This window comes from Belonocnema kinseyi, chromosome 9 (assembly GCF_010883055.1).
Source record: "Belonocnema kinseyi isolate 2016_QV_RU_SX_M_011 chromosome 9, B_treatae_v1, whole genome shotgun sequence".
Taxonomy (NCBI): Eukaryota; Metazoa; Arthropoda; class Insecta; order Hymenoptera; family Cynipidae; genus Belonocnema; species Belonocnema kinseyi.
The window spans coordinates 128953002-128971726 of NC_046665.1; the positions used below are offsets into that span (position 1 = coordinate 128953002).

Here is an 18725-nt window from a genome sequence, read left to right on the forward strand (position 1 = left end):
AAGAGCATTTTTACTATTTCCAAAAGGCATGTTCCAGAAGACGTCTTGGGGATTTCCCAAAAACGACTCTAGGACGTCCTTAATTTTTTTGCTTACTGGGCGGTTCAATTTTCTAGCGGTCGGGGTACTGGCAGAAGGGGAACTTTTCTCGTCGGAGCAGCAACTGCTCGTGTCAAGGTGTGAATAATTTCCGTCAGAGTTGGAGGCATTTCCTTCATAATTGGATACATTTTCTTCAAAGTGGGATACATTCCCGTTGGATTGAGAGTCATTTTCAATGGATTTTATATTTGGTAGGTGTCGTACTTCATTCTGCAAAATAAAGTAGATATAGATGAGTTTTACTTCTCCTTCTACCATCCTTTTTCACTCCTAAGCTTTTCTCCTCTCATTTGCCACTTTTCCTCCCCCCTAACAACATCTCTACTTTCTTCTACTCTCGTCTCATCTCCTCCTCACCCATCCTGCCATGTCTCTTCCCTTCTTGTCAGGGCTATTTATCATTTTAATAACCTATTTGTATTTTTTTAACTCGAATTACCTCAGTTCAAATTTTGGCGCTTGGATGACGAACTTTCATAACTGTCGATGGGTTCACTTTTTACTTTTTCAGATACCTGGGGACGGGCCGAATTGAGAACTACTGACTTCGGAGTGGGCATAGTTCCATACGGATTGTGATGCATTTTCGACAGCTCTGGATCCATTCCTGTCCCATTAGGCAAATCTAACGTTGGATTGTATTTCATGGTCAATGGATTGGGATATTTTCTAACCGCTGAACCTATTTATGTAAGAAGAAATAGATGAGTTTTAATACTTAAGAGTGATTAATAAAAACTAAAAGATGAATCATGAAACATGTACCTACAAGAAAAGTTTCCTCGCCTATCAAGTATTTTAAACACCTTCACCCTACTTTTACTTCTACCATCCTTTTCCCCGCCCAAATTCTCCTATTCTCTCTTTTCATCACGACTCCTCTCCTTTCTCCTCACAAAATCTTTACTCGACCTGTCTTGTTTAGTCTTTTCTACTCAGTGCTCCTCAGAGCTGCCAGATCGAGCTAGAAATTGAGGAGTTCTGGACAAGAAGGCGACAGGCGCTCGAGAACGAGAAAAAGTATTGTCCAAGCTGTGACGTCAGGTATCAAAAGTGAAATTCGAAATTTGAAAAAACCAAAAATATAGTTAGATAGCTCTTGAAAAATGAACCCGAGCCTCCATTTACAGTTTTTCTCTCGTGCTGCAAATTTTCCAGTAAATAAATTAAAACTGACATTTTTTAAAATGAAAAAACCATGTTTTTTCACATTCAACTCGCCGTAAGTAATTCGTTTATCAACTAATTAACAAATTTCTTCTTGAGTTTCATTCGTGACACTCTAGCGGTGGCTGCAGTATCCAAAAAGCATCAAAAGTTAATTTTTAATGTTTTTTTTTTAATCCTAATAAAAAACCACGTTTTTAGACTTTCACATTTAAAAAGTGAGCGAGGAAGTTTGAGCTACGACTAACTTAAAGCGAATGAATTTTCCGCTAATATATTGGCCAACTTTTTGGAAAATCTCAATTCGATTTGATTTTTAGTTCCATAATTACAGCGAGCTTACGACGAGCTCGCGACGCGAAACCGCAGGACTTTTCAGGGGAGGCCGCCTGAAGCCTGAAACATCCTCCTTGCCCATCCTTGTTTTGTCCAGTCGCTAGCACTAGTCAGCGTTCCGGCGGCATCCCCTGAAAAATCCTGTGGTGTCGCGCCGCGAGCTCGTAATAAATTCGGTGTAATTATGGAACTAAAAATGAAATCGAATTGAGATTTTCCAAAAAGTTGGCCAATACATTGGCGGAAAATTCTTTCGCTTGAAGTTTGTCGTAGCTCAAGCTTCCTCGCTCACTTTTTAAATTTGAAAGTCTAAAAACGTGATTTCTCATTAGGATTAAAAAAAAAAACATTAAAAATTAACTTCTGACCCTTTTTGGACACTGTAGCCTCTGCTAGAGTGTCACGAATAAAACCCAAGAAGAAATTTGTTCATTAGTTGATAAACGAATTACTTACGGCGAGTTGAATGTGCAAAAACATGTTTTTTTCAATTAAAAAAAGTTAGTTTGTATTTATTTACTGGAAAATTTTCAGCCCGAGAGAAAAACTGTAAATGGAGACTCATGTTCATTTTTCAAGAGCTATCTAACTATATTTTTGGTTTTTTCAAATTTCGAGTTTCACTTTTGATACCTGACGTCACAGCCTGGACAATACTTTTACTCGTTCTCGAGCGCCTGTCGCCTTCTTGTCCAGAACTCCTCAATTTACCCCCACCATACCTACCGTCTGAGAGCCGCAAAAAAGAAGTTGCATGATGACCACTGTAATTTCGTGTGTCAGCCAAAAATGCACGATTTGAAATTCGGGTTTATCAGGTTTTTCGCGGCACGATGATTTCCGATCTGAAAACTTCGGAAAACTTCGGTAGTCTTCGATTCATATCTGGATCCCCATTTTAAAGAGAAATTGAAGAAATTGTTGATTTTAATTTTAATGTGTCGCGTGATTCTTAATTTCACGCATGCGTCGATTTTGCGATTATATTTTTTCAGGAGTATTCAGTTGTAGATAAATATCATACTAATATTTATGACTAATTGAATAAGTTTTAATAGAAATAGTTCAACTTTCAACTAAAACAATTAGTTTTCTGCACCAAAAAAATGAATTTTGAATAAAATAGATAAATTAAATAGAAAAATTATAATTGATTTTAAAAAAATAGTTGAATTTGTAAACAAAATGTGAAATAATAATCCAAAAAGCTGAATTGCAAACTTAAAATAATTTTTTATACAAAAAATTAATGTTTAATCGTAGTTAAATCTTCGACAAAAAAGATTAATTTTTTATCAAGAAATACGAGTATTAAATAAAATGCAAAAAAAATTTAACTAAAAAAGATCACTTTTTAACGAAACATAGGATAGTTAAGTTTCTAGTTTGAAAAAATTAAATTTTCAACCAAAAACAAAAAGAGTTTTCTAAAAAATAGTTAGATTTTCAGAAAACAAATTAAAAAATTATTGCAATTAATTAAAAATTCCTTGGAATGTTTTAAACACCACAAAATATTTTAAACCTCTGCAAATTTTTTGAAAGCTCTTGGAAATTCCTCGAAAATTTAAAAATACCTTAAAATATTTCAATTGTTTTTTAAACTCATACTAAATTATTGAAATCAATTGAAAATTCCTTGGAAAATTTTTAAATACTCTTAAATATTGCAATTCCTTCAAAATATGTTGGCATACCTTGAACTTTTTTAAAAAGATTTTTAAAGTACTTTGAAATTTTTTAAACTAACTCTTCTAAAAATTTGTTAATTCTTTGAAATTTCTTAAAATTATAAAAATCAATGGAAAATTCCTTGACATATTCTAAAACATTCTCAAATATTTAAAATACTTAAAAATGTTTTAAAATATTTGAAAATTTTTAAAATGTTCAGATTGGAATTTAGAAATTTAGAAATGGAATTTAGAAATTTAGAAAAGTCTGAAATAATTTCATTTCGAGAGTGTCAAATTTAAAAACATTCATTTAAATTTTAAACGCTTACAATTTATTCATGATTATTAATTGTTTATAAATAAACTTTCAAGTTTACAATTAAATTTATTTTTATAATTCAAAGGGATTTTAAAGAATTAAAAAAATTTTTGTTTTACGGTAATTGAATATGAGATTTCGAAAGATTTAATATATTTTAGCACATTTTAATAAATTCCAAGGAATTTTCAACTGATTTAAATAATTTAGAATCAGATTTTTAAGAATTTTAAATATTTTAGGTTATTTTTAAAATTGCAAGGAATTTTCAAAAAATTTGGAAAATGGCAAGAGATTTTAAAGGATTTCAAATATTTTAGGTTGTTTCAAAACATTCAAAGGAATTTTCAATTAATTTCAAAAATTTCAAGCGATTTGAAAGAATTTTAACGACATTTTTCTTCTTTCCCAGTTGAGAGTGGAACCACTTTGTTAAAAATGTAGTTTTTTTTTGTTAATGATTTGTCAATTCAGTTGAAAAAATTTGTTTTCTGAAACTTTAACTATTCTGTAGAAAATTCTTTTTGTTTTTGGTTACAAATTAATTTGTTTAAACTTGTTTTCTAAATCTTTTTTGTCGAAAATTTAACTATGATTAAACATTAATTTTTTTAATAGAAAATTAGTCTTGGGGGAAAATAAATTTTTGTGTGTGCAAATTCATGTATTTTTATTGAAAATGCCTTTTTGAGAATACAATTCAGCTTTTTGGATTATTATTCAACATTTTCTTAAAAAATTGAACTCTTTTATTGATAGGATTTTGCATCAATTTGACTTTGGACGTTAAATGGGATTTTTAATTTGGATTTTGGTCTAATTTAAACTTCTTAAATTACAAAAAAAAATTTACATTTTTTTTTAAATGATGTATTTTATTAAAAACTTCTTTTTTCGCAAAAAAACTAATGGTTATAGTTGCTAGTTTAAGTAATTATTTTTTATATTTACTATTATTTATTTTTATTTATTTGACTATTTATTTATACTATTTATTTTCAATTAAAAAGGTAACGTTGAAGCAAAAAATTGAATAGTTACATTTTTATTTAAAGCAATTAATATATTCAACAAAAGATTTTTTTTTAAATAATGTTTGAGTTTCTGAGTACTATGAACAAGCGTACATAGAATTTTTAAATCTTGAAAAAATGTGGTTTCAACATTTTTTTGTACGATAAAATTTGTGATTTTCAACTTTTTGACCAAATTGAAAAAGTTGTTATCATAATCTTGTAGGGCTTTCAAAAGCAATGTTTTTCTTCTCAAGACTTTTTTTCGTATCATTTGTTCTTTGGCCTAAATTGTTCATTTTAGTTTTTTTTTTGGATTTTGAAAATGCTATAACTCCAGTAATTTTGGATTTTTAGGAAAAAGTCATGAGGATAAATTGTTACATTTTTTGAATACTATGAATAACCATACAGAGAATTTTTGAATTTTTAAAAAAGTGGCCTCAAAAATATTCAAAATGTGCCTACTTTTTGAATTTTTATCCAAAATGGCTGGCTAACGAACTTGACCTTTAGTTTAGGACACTTAACGAGTTTACTAAAGGGCAATCTAATAGATTTTTTTTTCAAAAGTTATCCTGTTCACAGATAGACAGGCAGACATACATACATACAGACATACCGACAGACAGACACATACGTAAAAACCTGTTTTTTGGACTCAGGGGGTCTCAAAACGTCGACATTTAACAAAAACTGGGAGGGGGGGGGGGGGGTAAATTTTACACAAATATAATACCTTCTCTGATGAGAATGTAAAAATACTTTTAACCAAATTGGTAACTTTTCAAACAAGAACGTGATTTTTTTTACCAAATGAGACGATTTTTCAACAAAATACATGCATTTTCAAATTGAAAAATCAAAATTTTAACCAAAAATGAAATAATTAAATTTTCTGTTGATAAAATTAATTTTCAACGAAAAAATTAATGTTCTACCGAGAAAGTCAAGGTTTCAATTAAAAATAATATAAATTTTTTATTTTAAACGAAACTTGAACTAGTAAATTTTCATTTAAAAAATTTATTTTCAACTCATAATGACGAATTTTCAACGAGATAGTTCAATTTTAAACTGAAAAATTTAATTTAAAAATATTTTTAAAAATTTTCCTAATATAATGATAAATCTTCAACAAAGTGTCTAATAATTAAAATCACATTTGAAGAAACTAATTTTCAATTGAAAAAATTAATTTTTAACCGCAAAAACAAATTTTTAACCAAATTTATTTATCAATAGGATGATAAATTGTTTCAAAACGGCGCTCTTTTTATCACTTTTTGTTCCGGTCTAATCATAGCCAATCAAAACAGTGGAAATCTCTAAGTGGACGAATTAAACGTCCGTTAGAGGACGCTATCGAACCTACAAAAATGCCCGCGAAATTCGAACTCAAATTAAGCAAAGTAAAGCTTTTTAAAGAAAATTATAAAGCACAAGTGGAAAAAATATGAAAAGCAGACTGTATCTTAATGAAAAGTTGAACTCCAAAGCCGAGAATTCTCATTGAAAAAAAAGTTCTTAAGGGAGGTAAGATTTGAACAATTAATAATCTACAGGTTGGTGGTTTTAATCAAAGAAAAAAATGCCCAGTCCTTTTCCGGCTTTTTCCCGGTTTGCAAACATTTTTCATGGTCAATGATATTTAAAAAATCGAACTGAATTGCAAATGAAGGAACCCAAAAGTAAAACAATTGGAATTTAAACTTTGAAAATTGAAGTAATAAAGTTGTTTCATTCAACAATTTTGAATTCAAATGCTCAATGATTTACACGTATAAAATGAAAGCTATTAACACTTTTAAACTGATCAATTTTTTGTTAAATGTATTTAAACTGTTAAATTAAAAAGTTTTAAACCTTTATAAATTGTATAGTTCAAACATTCAGATTCAATTCCATAAATATAAATTCACGTTATCATGTCCAATAGTATAAATTGAAGAATCAATCAATGAATTTCAAACAAAATTGTCAATTATACTATTTTAAGCAAATTTAAATTCTAATTCGAGCTCAAAATTGGTTAAAAATTAAAAATTGTTTGATTAATTCTTTTCGAAAATACTATTTTTTAACTAAGAATTAGAATTTTTTCTAAAATTCCCTCTTTCCATTCATAATTTAAATTTTGTTCAAAAGTATTCTTAAGAAATTCCATGTTCCAGATCTGAATTTAGTTAAATTTAAAAATTCCCTGTTCCAGATCGGAATTTATTTAAATTTAAAAATTCCCTGTTATAAAAAAAATTACTCACAATTGGTTAAAATTTGAAAATTCCCTGCTTTAACTCAGAATTAGAATTCTTTGGTGAAATTTCCTGTTCTCATTCAAAATTTTGTTTCTTTTCAAAAATGTCTAACACAAGAACGGAATTCTTTTTAATTTGAAAATTCCCGGTTCCAAGACAGAATTATTATTATTCTGGATAAATTACAGCTCCAACGATAAATTTGTAAAAAATAAAAAATTACCTGTTCAAATTAAAAGTTAAATTATTTTTGTTTTAAGCAGTTTAAAATCTTTAAAATGCTTCGAAATTTTTTTATAAATCTTGAAACATCTACATGCTTTTTTTACATTTTTTCACATTAATTTTTTTTATTCTATTAAATTACAGAAGTTCTTCAATTCTTCCACTCATTTTTTTAGATTTTGTAAATCTTCATAAATATTTAAAAATATTTTTAAAAAATTAGTTTATAAAAATAAAAAATCTTTTTCAATTTTCCTAGGAAACATTTTTTAGTATTCTTCTGAAATCTGTAAAAGTTCTTAGAAAGCTTATAAATGGTTTGTTCTAAATCTGCCAAAATCTATTATTTGTGGTTATTTTTTATGTGCACATTTAAAAATTTTATATAGATTAGAAATTATCAATAAGGCATTTACATTTATTTACCTAATAAGATAACAATTTTTGATTTTAAACGCTTATAATTTTCGAATGTTTAAGTTTTTAAAACTGCATTTTAGAATTCTTTAAATTGAAATTTACGCTTAAAACTTAATGATCTAAAATGAAACATTTTTAAAGCAGAAGATTTTCAAAATACGCATTTTAAACTGAATGATATTAGAATTGAAAAATATCACAATTAAACTAATTATTTAAAAAAACAGTTAAAATCCAAGTTGGAAGGATATTTTTTTCTAAAAGTTTGAAAAATTTAACAACTGGATTCGTTATCTTTGGCGCACTTATTTGAAACAATGAATTTTGTTTTTATTTTGTATACAATTTTCTACAATCAATAATAATTGTAAAGTTCATAAAAATATTAAAAATTATTTTAAATTCATATTTGTAATGAAAAAGATATTCCTTTCTTTAAACTTAAAATCGATTTTTTATTTTTAAGGAATATAATTCAAATAGTTAATTTACGTTTGACCTTCTAAATCTATTTTGCGATAAAAAAATTACTTACAATATTTTTAGAAGTATTATTTGTTGCAAACAATTTTCTTATACATTTAACCATTTTAAATAAGCGCGCGAACGGTAGCCAACCCTGCTGTTGTTGCAACGCATGCGCAATACGAGAGGTTCCCAAAATTGAGAGCGATTTTTTGGTTTATTGAGTTCCTCTCTGATGAAACCAATTAATTCAAGGTCGTAACTTTAAGACTCCACCGTGTGAAAAATTAACTTTTTGGCTGAAAGTGCCACTTCTCGATTTCAAAAACCAGCTGCCTTAAAAAAGCGACTTAATAACATAAAAAATGTTCAAATAGCGTTATTGTACTTTTCAATAAAAGTTCTTATATTTTTTAGATTTGCGTCTTTTAAGCTTTTAAATTGAACTATTTCTTTGTGCATACAACTATTTAGTTAACAATAATTTTGTTGTTGTTATAATTTGACTATTATATTAAAAACTCAACTATTCGTTTTTGTGCCTTTGTTTCTTGTTCAACATTCGTATTTTCTTTCTTGAATTTTTTTTTTAAATTCTAAATCATAATATTTTTTGTTTAAAATATTCAATATTATATTTTTTGTTGAGAACTGATTTTTTTATGAATATTTAACTACTTGGATGAAAGATAAACAATTTTTTTTCAAAATCACTTTTTTGTTTAAAGTTTATTTTGTTTGGTTGAAAATTAACAAATTTGGTTGAAAACTTGTCTTTTTGGATTGAATTTAACTTTTTTTTTTAATAAAAAATTTCGTAGGCACTTTCAACGAAGTTGAAAAGCTGAAAACAATCCAATTTTGTCCCAAAACTGGATTGGTTCGACCTGAAGTTTAAAAAAATTAATTTTGAAGTAAGAAAATAATATTTAAAAAATTAAAATTGAAACATTTGTATATCTAACAAAATAATTAAATTTCCAATGAAAAAAGATAAATTTTTAACACAGAAAGATTTTTCAGCCAAAAAAAAAACATTTGAGAAAAATAAAAAATATTTGTATTAAGCATCGCTGTCAATATAGTCGGTCGATAATTTTTTTAGCAAAATAAAAAAATTATACCAAATGACTAATCTTCATTATCAGCAATAACTTTTTCGATAAAAACCAGTAATATTAATACTCAAATGAACTTCAAAAATAAACAATAAATAATAATGTTTATATGGTAATGAAATTTCTTGATGAAAATCTATATTATATTGCTATTTGCATTAAAATAAAAGTTCAAGCAAACACTAAATTAAAAATCAGGCTTAGCGGTAAGAAATTTAATTTATTTTATGTGCAGCTTCAAGACTCATGCTTGGAACGAAGTCAAAAGATTCCAAATAAATTAGAAAAAAATGTGAAAGAAGGCCCTTACATTAAAATTTTTACATCTATGCCTTGAATTTAGAATGAAGTTATTTTTTTTATTTTCATAATAGAGGATATAACCTCAAAACTGCACACGGAAAATTGTTTCAAATGTGTTTTTGGAAAAATCTTGTTTCTCTTAACATTGTTTTGAAATTTATTTATAAGAAAATTTTAATTCAATTGTTTTTCCAAAATCCTTTCTTCTTAATGATTAAAGTTGTGTGTTAAAATAAAGCAAGAACCAACCCAGTGGGCACAAAATTTGGCGACGTCTTTACGACATCGTTACGACAACTTTACGACATCTTTACGACATCCTATGTCCATGTCGTTTCGATGTCTTTTCGATATCGTAAAGACATCGCCAGATCATACGACTTATTTACGATATCGTAGACACCTTACCGACATGGACATAGGATGTCGTAAAGTTGTCGTAACGATGTCGTGAAGACGTCGCCAAACTTTTTGCCCACTGGGAACGCAATGGCGCGTAGTCTCGCGGTTTTTTGAGGTATACAACATCGGTCGCCTAAGGTTATCTATATTCAATACAGAATATTTATTTTAAAAAATATCCAAAATCAGTTAAGAATTGGTGTTTAAACTTTGTTTTGAATATCGATTTTATATTGCACTCTAACGTGTGTACCTGGTTTAGTGGCTAATTCGCTCGGAGTTGGCTTCCAATCCATGGGTGTAGGATTATTTCCCAAATCTGAGGGATATTTTCCAGGCGATGAACCTGATTCTGAAGGAAAAAATAGAATTGGATGATTTCTAAAACTCAACAATATTAATTAGAAAAACTAATTATTGATTTCATATGAATTTTGCGTAAATAATAGAGTAGGGTGGGGCGAAATGAGCATAGGGGGTAACCTATTGGGCACGAAATTTGGCGACGTCTTTACGACATCGTTACGACATCTTCACGACAACTTTACGACGTCCTATGTCTATGTCGTTAAGGTATCTTTACGATATCGTAAATGAGTCGTATGATCTGACGATGTCTTTACGACATCACAAAGACACCGAAACGACATGGACATAGGATGTCGTAAAGTTGTCGTAAAGATGTCGTAACTACGTAGTAAAGACAACGCCAAATTTTGTGCCCACTGGTAAGAGGAATCACTTAATTTTCTCGCAGGTTATTATTTATTTTGTAGATGTTTTCTTGTAATAATATCAAGAAAAACATTATAAAACTTCTTTCCAATTATTTCTCTTAATGTTGAATAAATCTGGAAAAAACGCAAGTAAAAATCTTAAGGCCTGTATTCTGATATTTTGCATTTGTTTATTATTTAGATAGATTATACAAATGCTGTCTGAAAAAAATGATTTCTAAAAAAATGGTTTAATCAAAATTGTCAACAAAAAAAGTTGTATCCTCGAACAGAGAAAGTATTAACTTTCAAGGAAACAGTAGGCTTTTTATCCAAGAAAGATGAAGTTTCGACTAAACCGGATAAATTTTTAAATCAAAATTACAAATTTAAAAAAAATTAAATTTTAATCCGAAAACGACTTTATTTTGACATTTTCACATCAAACTATAAGTTTTACGCAAGGAATAAATCTTCCACGAAAAATATACTTGAATTTTCAAACCAAACATACGACCTTTCAACGAAACAGTTGAAATTTTAATAAATAAGGGCAACTTATTAGACAAAATGGCTGAGTTTTTATCAAAGCAGTAGCATTTTTACTCAAGAAAGGTACAATTTCTAATAGAATAGATGCATTTTTAAAATAGAAAAACAATTTTTTTTAAAATAGTTGAATTTTAAACAAAAAAAAAAAATTTTGTTTGACTTTTTAACATTGAAATACAAGATTTGAAAAAATAAGTATATAAAAATGAAATGTATATACTTAAAAATTCAACAATTTTGTTAAAAAGTCATACTTCTTGTTTGAAAATTCAATTTTTTTGTTGAAAATTCGTCTTTTTGACTTGAAGATTCAACAAATTTATTGAAATTTATTTTCTTTGATAAAAAATTTTCATAAATTAAAAATTCAACTATTTCGTTAAACCTTTATCTTTTTTGTTTAAAATCTCATCTGTTACTGTAAAAATCTCACATTTTGAACTGAAAATTGCATCCTTCTGGTTAAAGTCTAATATTTTTTTTGTAAAAACTTAATTTTTTATTTAAAAATTTAACGCTTCTGTAGAAATTTTTTGCAGTTCTTAAAGTTCATAATTTAATAGAAAAATTAATTATTCTTTTCAAAATTTCTTTTCATGAATTTAGTTCAAAATTCGTTTGCTTTTTTTGTTAAATTTTTTTACCAAAAAATGTGAATATTTCTTTAAACATTCAAATGATTTGTTGAAAATTTCACTGTTGTGTGGAAAATTCGTACTTTGGTTTTTAAAATTCAACCATGTAGTAAAAAATTTATATTTGGTTAAAAACCTTTATATTTTGTGAAAATTCGTCTTTATTTGCTACAAAATTAATTTGTTCGTTGCAAATGCAACTTTTTTATTTTATGGTATCAAAAACAAATTATTTAAATTTTCACAATGACAAAATTTCCGAAACATTAGGAGTTCTAGAAATGTTTGAAAATCATCAAAAGTATCTAAATGTATGTATTATGGTTTTAAAATTGTTTCTACAATTAAAAAACATACTGCCTTTTCTTTATTTTTATCGTTTTCGCCTTAAATTTCTCACTCCTTAAATTAGATTTTGAAAATTCTTTTTCCAAATAATTGAGCAATCTGAAAAAATTTGGACTCTTTTCTTTAAACATGCCGCACTGGGTTAAGTTAACAGGCATAAATTCTCGTACAACCTTACAAAAATATGACATGCAAAATTTTCTTTTGATTACAGAAAAAACAGGTCTGATTAAAGATTCCTTAATTAAAAAATTCTAGATTCAAAATTAAATTAAGAAAAATTAAATTCAAAAATGATATCACTAATAAAATAGTAAACAAAATTAAAAAAAAAAACAAAATGAATAAATAATAAAATAATAATAATTAAGTAATCATTTTCAAAATTCCCTTGTTTTTCCTTGACTATTTTCTCGTTTTTCCTGGCCATTAACATTCAAATACGAACATTTTATTCTTGTAATATTTTTAACATAGGATATTTCATAAACTAAATCAGACAACATTTTAGATACAAACTTAAATTTTTCAAATTTATTTATTTAAAAAATCTTTGCTACTATAAAATATGATCTCTTTAAATAATACTCGGAATTTTCAACAAAGTATTAATTACATAGATTTTTTAAACTAAAAAGACACATTCTTATAAAAATATTTAAACTTTCATCCAAAAAATATTGCAGTTGACTTTTTAAAACCAAAATATGAATTTTAATAAAAAAAAACATTTTTTAAAATGTTATAGCAACCAAATTAATTTATTCGAAATTAAAATCATGCATATTAATTCAAAAAAATTTTAAATAAGCAGTTGATTTTTCAACCCAGAAGATGAATTTTTTATCCAAAAATATAAGTTTTAAACAAAATATATGATTTTTAACTAACAAAAAAATATTTTAAAATCGAGAAAAAATAAAATGGTTTAATTTTTAGACAATAAAATTAAGCAACCAATAAAATAAAATTTGGACCAAAAAGTTTAATACTTCTCCAAAAAATAATCATTTTTAACAAAATATATAAATTTTCAACCTGATAGTTGCATATTCAACAAAAAAGGTTCCTTTTTTACCAAAGTAGACAAATTTGCAGAAAATTAATGAATTTGTAACTAAAAAATATCAATTTGTAATAAAATAGTTAAATTTTTTACCAAACGCACGAATTTGGACCAAAAAGATTAACTGCATATGAAGAAAAATTTCCGCAAAACATTTAGTTAAATTTTTATTTTGGAAAATTAATTATTACTTTCACAAAAAATTATTTTCAAGCAAATAAATAAATTTTCAAACAAACAACATAACTTTTTACCAAGACAAACTAAAATTTGTACAAAATAGATGAATTTTTAATAATAAAAGATAAATTTAGAGGAAAAAATAGAATAGCTTATTTTTGAGTTGATGAAATAAGTTTTTGAGAAAATAAGATACATTTTTAACAAAATAGTTAAATTTTAAATAAATGAATCAACTTTCTACCAAAAAAGATTAAATGCTTATAAAAAAGTTTTGTAAAACTTTAGTTAAAAATTAATTTTTAAACAAAAAAAATTATTTTAAACCAAAAAAATTAATTTTTAATGGAATTTTCAATTTAGTATTAGAACTTTCAAACAAACACATGAATTTTTTCACCAAAAAGATTAATTGTCTATAAATAAAATTTTTAGCTACAAAACTAAATTTTTTACCAAGAACAGGCTAATAATGCCAAAATAGGTGAATTTTCAAACAGAAAGATAAATTTTAAAGCAAAAAGTAGAATAGCTTAATATATAGGTAAGAAAACAGGTTTTTAAAGTATGTAATAAATTTGTATCGAAATAGTTAAATTTTAAACCAAAGGAATTGAACTTTCTACCAAAAAGATTAAACGCCTATAAAAAAATTTGCACAACAAATTTGGTAAGGTTTTAGTCAACAAAAATAATTTTCAATAAAAAAACTTACTTTCAACTAATACAATACATTTTCAAAAAACATTAATTTTCTACCCAAAATTAATAATTTTTAACAAAATAAATTAATTTTTAAACAAATATTTTGATTTTCATTGAAATTATTAACCTAATAGTTGAACTTTTGACCCGAATGGTTAATTTTATATCAAACAGATAAATTTTGCAAAAATAGATGAATTTTATTCTAAAAAAGATCAGTTTTTGACAAGTGATAGAATATGGTTTAGAATATGGTTTTCAAACCAATAAAAATATTTTAATTCAATAATTAGATTTTTAACCGAACACATGAATTTTCTACAAAAATTATTGATTGCTTAAAAAAAAATTTTGACAAAAAATGGAGTCAAATTTTCAGTTTAAAAAATTTATTTTCACCTAAAAGACGTAATTTTCATCCAAATAAATGAATCTTAAACCACGAAAATTAATTTCTTTCATAAAAGAGACCAATTTTATATGATATAGATTTATTTATGCAAAAAATAATGGCTTAAGCTTCAGTTAAAGAAATTAGTTTTTCAACACATAAAATAAATCTTTATTGACATGGTTAAATTTTCGATTAGACAAATAAATTTTCAACTAAAAAGATGAAATCCCACTATACAAAATTTCGACCGCACATTCTGCTAAACTTCTAATAGTTGCATTTTCAACGAAAAAAGTGAGTTATCACAAAAGACAAAGTTTCAACAAAATATAGAAATTTTCAAAACAAATTAAACAAATTTCAACTGATAATCAGATTTTCATTTAAAAATTAATTTCAAATTGTAAAAACAATTTTCAAGCCATAGCAATGTATTTTTGACAAAAATTATTAAAATTAAAAAAATAATAATGCTAATAATTTTAAACAAAATACATGAAGCTTCAACCAAATAGATGAATTTTCAACTGAAGAAGATATGGTTAATTTTCAGTTGATGAAATAATTTCTAAATAAATTTAACCAAATGATTAAATTTTACAGAAAAAAAAAGTTTTTTCAGCTAAAATGAACATTTTTTTATCAATCAATTTCTTCATCCAAATTTGTCATGAATAATTTTTCATGGGACTTTTAGTTTTTGTTTAAATCGTAAATAAAAATTTTAAATTAAAAAGTAAATTTGTTGGAAGGCGACACAAGGTACAAAGAAAAATTAATAGACGACATTTTTTACTTAAAAAGGAGATACAGATTGTCTAAAAATAATTTTTAGATAGGACGAGAAAACTTGCTTTGAGTAGTAAGAATAAAGATTAAAAGGGGAAAAATTAAATTGGTAGAAAATCGACATAAGTGACAACAAATAATAACACAAAATTTATTGAACCAAAATTAATCTACAAATTGGTTACAAACTCTTGTTATAAAATATATAACCAAAATTTTTAAGATTATATTTGTTTGAAAAAATATTTTTCTATCTCATTTCTATCAAAGATTTTCAATGGATTCACTAAAATAAAAAATATTGTTCACTATTTTTTTTTGTTAATAACAAATAGTAATATGTAGCTTTGTTATGAATAACTAGATTCAACAATAAAAAAGTTCTCAGATTTTTTGCAGAAAGTTTTTTTCTTATCTCATTTGTAAAATTTTCTTCTGCTTTAAACAATTTATGTTGAGAAATAGAAAATTTATTCTTTTTTTACAGAATTTTTTTTTCATCTAAGACGTGTTAAAATAGCTCATGAAACTTATTTAATTGCAAAATATTGTCAAAACTTGTCGTTTATCTTTGTTACTGATAATTTACGTTAGCAAATATAAAATCTCTATATTTTTCCCTGAAGAAAAATTCTTTTTTATCTTATGTGTGTGGTAATGGCTCATCTAATTTATTATGCCACAAAATCTTGTTTAAACTAAAAAAAAAATCATACAAAAAGTTAACAAACAGAACTTTCTGGAATTTAGAATTTTCTGGATTCTTTTAAATCTGATAAGCATTTTTTATACGAATAACATTGAAATGAGTTTTTTTTTAGAAAAAGGATCAATAATTGTTATATTTGTTAACCTTTATTATTTACAAACCAAAACAAATTTTAAGTTTTAAATTTTTTTAGGCTTCTCGTGTCTAAGAAGCAATTTATATAAATATTCTATACAGCAATTTTTTTCACAAAAGTGATCAATATTTTCATTTTTCAATTTAAATAATTTATAGCAAATTTAAATTTTCATTGTTACTTAAATTGTTATTCGAAGTGATTTCAAATATATCTGACGGGTAAATTTGAGAAAGGAAATATTTGTCTAAAAAACTTACTTTCTACATCAGTCAAAAAAAAACTAAACACTGTAAAACTAATATATTAATATAAGTATAATATAATAATAAAAGTAATAATAATAAATAAATAAGAGCAGATATGATTGATTTTATTTATTTCTGTCAGATGTAATTTATTAATTTCCTCAAATCTTTTTAAAATTATTGTATACTCTTGTAAGTAAAAAATTTGTTATTAAACAATTTCTTATTCTCGAATTTAAAATTTATTAAGCTCTTAATATTAGGAAATAGAAAACGAGGAAAGTGAATCTGCGTTTTTCCTGTCTTATATGGACAGAAAAAATCAACTTGTGTGTTTAGCCTATTTTTAAATTTCAAAAAATTGAAATCTCATTATTTAGAACAAAGTTAAGCCTGTTAGGCAATCTGGTTCTTTTTTTATCTTTTCGATTTCTCCAGTTTTAGATTTCTGAAGCCTTTTTTTAAATTAATATTTACAGCCCTAAATAAATTTAAATATTCTCAAAAAATTATTATTACTAGACAAGCAGTAATCATTTTTATAATATAATTTTTTAAAAATTATTTCCACAAAGGGTTATATAAATATTTTTTTTTTAAAGGATAAAAAAAATTTAGCACTGTTTTGACACACATCTGGGGCGACCTACACCATAGGAACACAAATTGTTTAAAAATAAAAACTATTGAATGTGATAATGAATATTCCACTATACCAGTATAGTAATAATTTTAAATAAAAGCGAATTAAAAAAAAATTATTTAAAGAAGTTCTATTTGTTTATATATCTGAAAATGGGTTAACTAATATTGATAAATGTTTCACCAGACCAACAGTAATAGTTTTTATTTAAAAAAAAATAATAATAAAAAACTATTTGAACAAATAGAATTTATCTACAGAACTACAAATCAATTAACCAATGATGACGAACATTCCACTAAAGAAATAGTAATACTTTTTAATTGAAAAAAAAAATTTCTATAACAAATATTATTCAAAGAAATACCATTTGGTATAATAATTTAAAATTAATAAACTAATGTTAATAAATATTACACTAGTTTAATGGTAAGAAATGTTAGAAAAAAACGAATATTTGAAAAAAAAAATTATTTATGGAAATTCCATTTGTTTAAGTATTTGTAATAATATTTTCCTTTAACATTTCCCCCAAACCTAAAAAATATTCCAAAAAATTTATTTTTGTCTACGAAATTTACATAGGAAATTTCAAGACAAAATCGGCAGCTGTTAAAGTAAAAATTAAAAAACAAAATTACGGAGTTTATTTTTTTTTTCGAAAAAAACTCGTGAAATTAAAATGAATTAAAAAATGAATAAAAATAAACTGAAATTAATCTCAAAATTATAAAAATATTAAATTAGTACTTACGAACATCATCAGGAAAAACAGCCAATGCGATGAATAGACTTCCAAGAAATATCTTCATTATTATAATTACTGGTTACTTGGGAAGAGCCTAACAATTCAATAATCTGCACAAAATATGTATTTTTCAAAAATCTTTACACTCGTCACTATCTCTTCCCCAATTATTAATTATATCAAATATGTTTAATCAAGATGGATTCAAGCGATAAAATTATTTTTCGATGAAATTTGTAAATGATGAATTTGATTTCAGAAAAAGGCGTACGAATCATGAAATCTTATTACATTCCCTAGCAACTAAACTAATTAGAGGGTCTCAACTTGCTTTAAGTATGCTCAGGAATGATTAATAAAATGTTTTTAAAGCTGGGACATGATACATTATCACTTATATCTGACACACTTGACGCAGAAAACAAAATTCAGATAATTTCCGTAAATAACGTAACCTTGTAAAATTATATAGGCATTAAAAATTTTTCTTCACTTTGATAAATGAGACATTATAAACTTTACCTATTTCCTCACAGATAACGCAAAAGCAAGTGCCTCACTTCAAGACACAGGGAAAACACAACTTAAAGAAAATAAATTTATTGCGAAACAAATCTGGAAAGAACTTAACTAAAAACGTGACTTTACAGATTTGTCTTTTAATCTTTAAGGCCATTTTACGAGTGGATCACGTGACCAGATTTCTACCTTACCGACACTTTTTTTATTTCTTGACTTATTTTCACAGAATGCGCCACATCGAGTTAAAAATTTGGAATAATAAATAAGAAGCGCTAAGAAAGGTGAACCTGGTACTAAATTTCAATAGAAATAAAAAAGTTTTCTTTGTAAATATTTTTTTGCTTTTTTCATAATTATTAAAATTGAGGACCAGATCCAGCTTTCTTAGTGTATCTATTTTATCATCCCCAAATTTCAACTCGATGTGGCGCTTCGTGTAAAAATATATTAGAAAATCAAAAAAGGGTATCGGTAAGTCAGGAATCTAATCACGTGACCGGAATGCTGCTTCGGCTTTTTTTCCCACGAAA

At 25.7% G+C, this 18725-nt stretch overlaps 1 protein-coding gene across 2 annotated transcripts; it reads right to left on the reverse strand.

The window, feature by feature from the left end:
* Positions 1-110: 110 nt before the first annotated feature.
* On the reverse strand, positions 111-18247 carry LOC117180784. Of its 2 annotated transcripts, XM_033373284.1 has the most exons (5): positions 18196-18247; positions 17680-17783; positions 10058-10156; positions 542-784; positions 111-312 (listed from the first exon to the last, which is right to left on the reverse strand). In XM_033373284.1, the coding sequence occupies exons 2-4, from the start codon at positions 17735-17737 to the stop codon at positions 543-545; spliced, it is 399 nt and encodes a 132-aa protein (XP_033229175.1). In that variant the 5' UTR covers positions 17738-17783; positions 18196-18247; the 3' UTR covers positions 111-312; position 542. The 2 variants fall into 2 exon arrangements, with proteins under 2 accessions (XP_033229175.1, XP_033229174.1); XM_033373283.1 differs by lacking the exon at positions 18196-18247 and having other exon boundaries at positions 17680-17946.
* Between the last annotated feature and the right edge of the window lie 478 nt (positions 18248-18725).

Bases quoted from the DNA above. Each gene is read 5' to 3' on its own strand.
- LOC117180784 (XM_033373284.1), bottom strand. From the start codon at position 17,737: ATGAAGATATTTCTTGGAAGTCTATTCATCGCATTGGCTGTTTTTCCT. The intron at 10,157-17,679 runs GTAAGTACTAAT...TTTTTCCTTCAG, and splicing joins TGTTTTTCCTGATGATGTTC to AATCAGGTTCATCGCCTGGA. The intron at 785-10,057 runs GTACACACGTTA...TTACATAAATAG, and splicing joins CGAATTAGCCACTAAACCAG to GTTCAGCGGTTAGAAAATAT.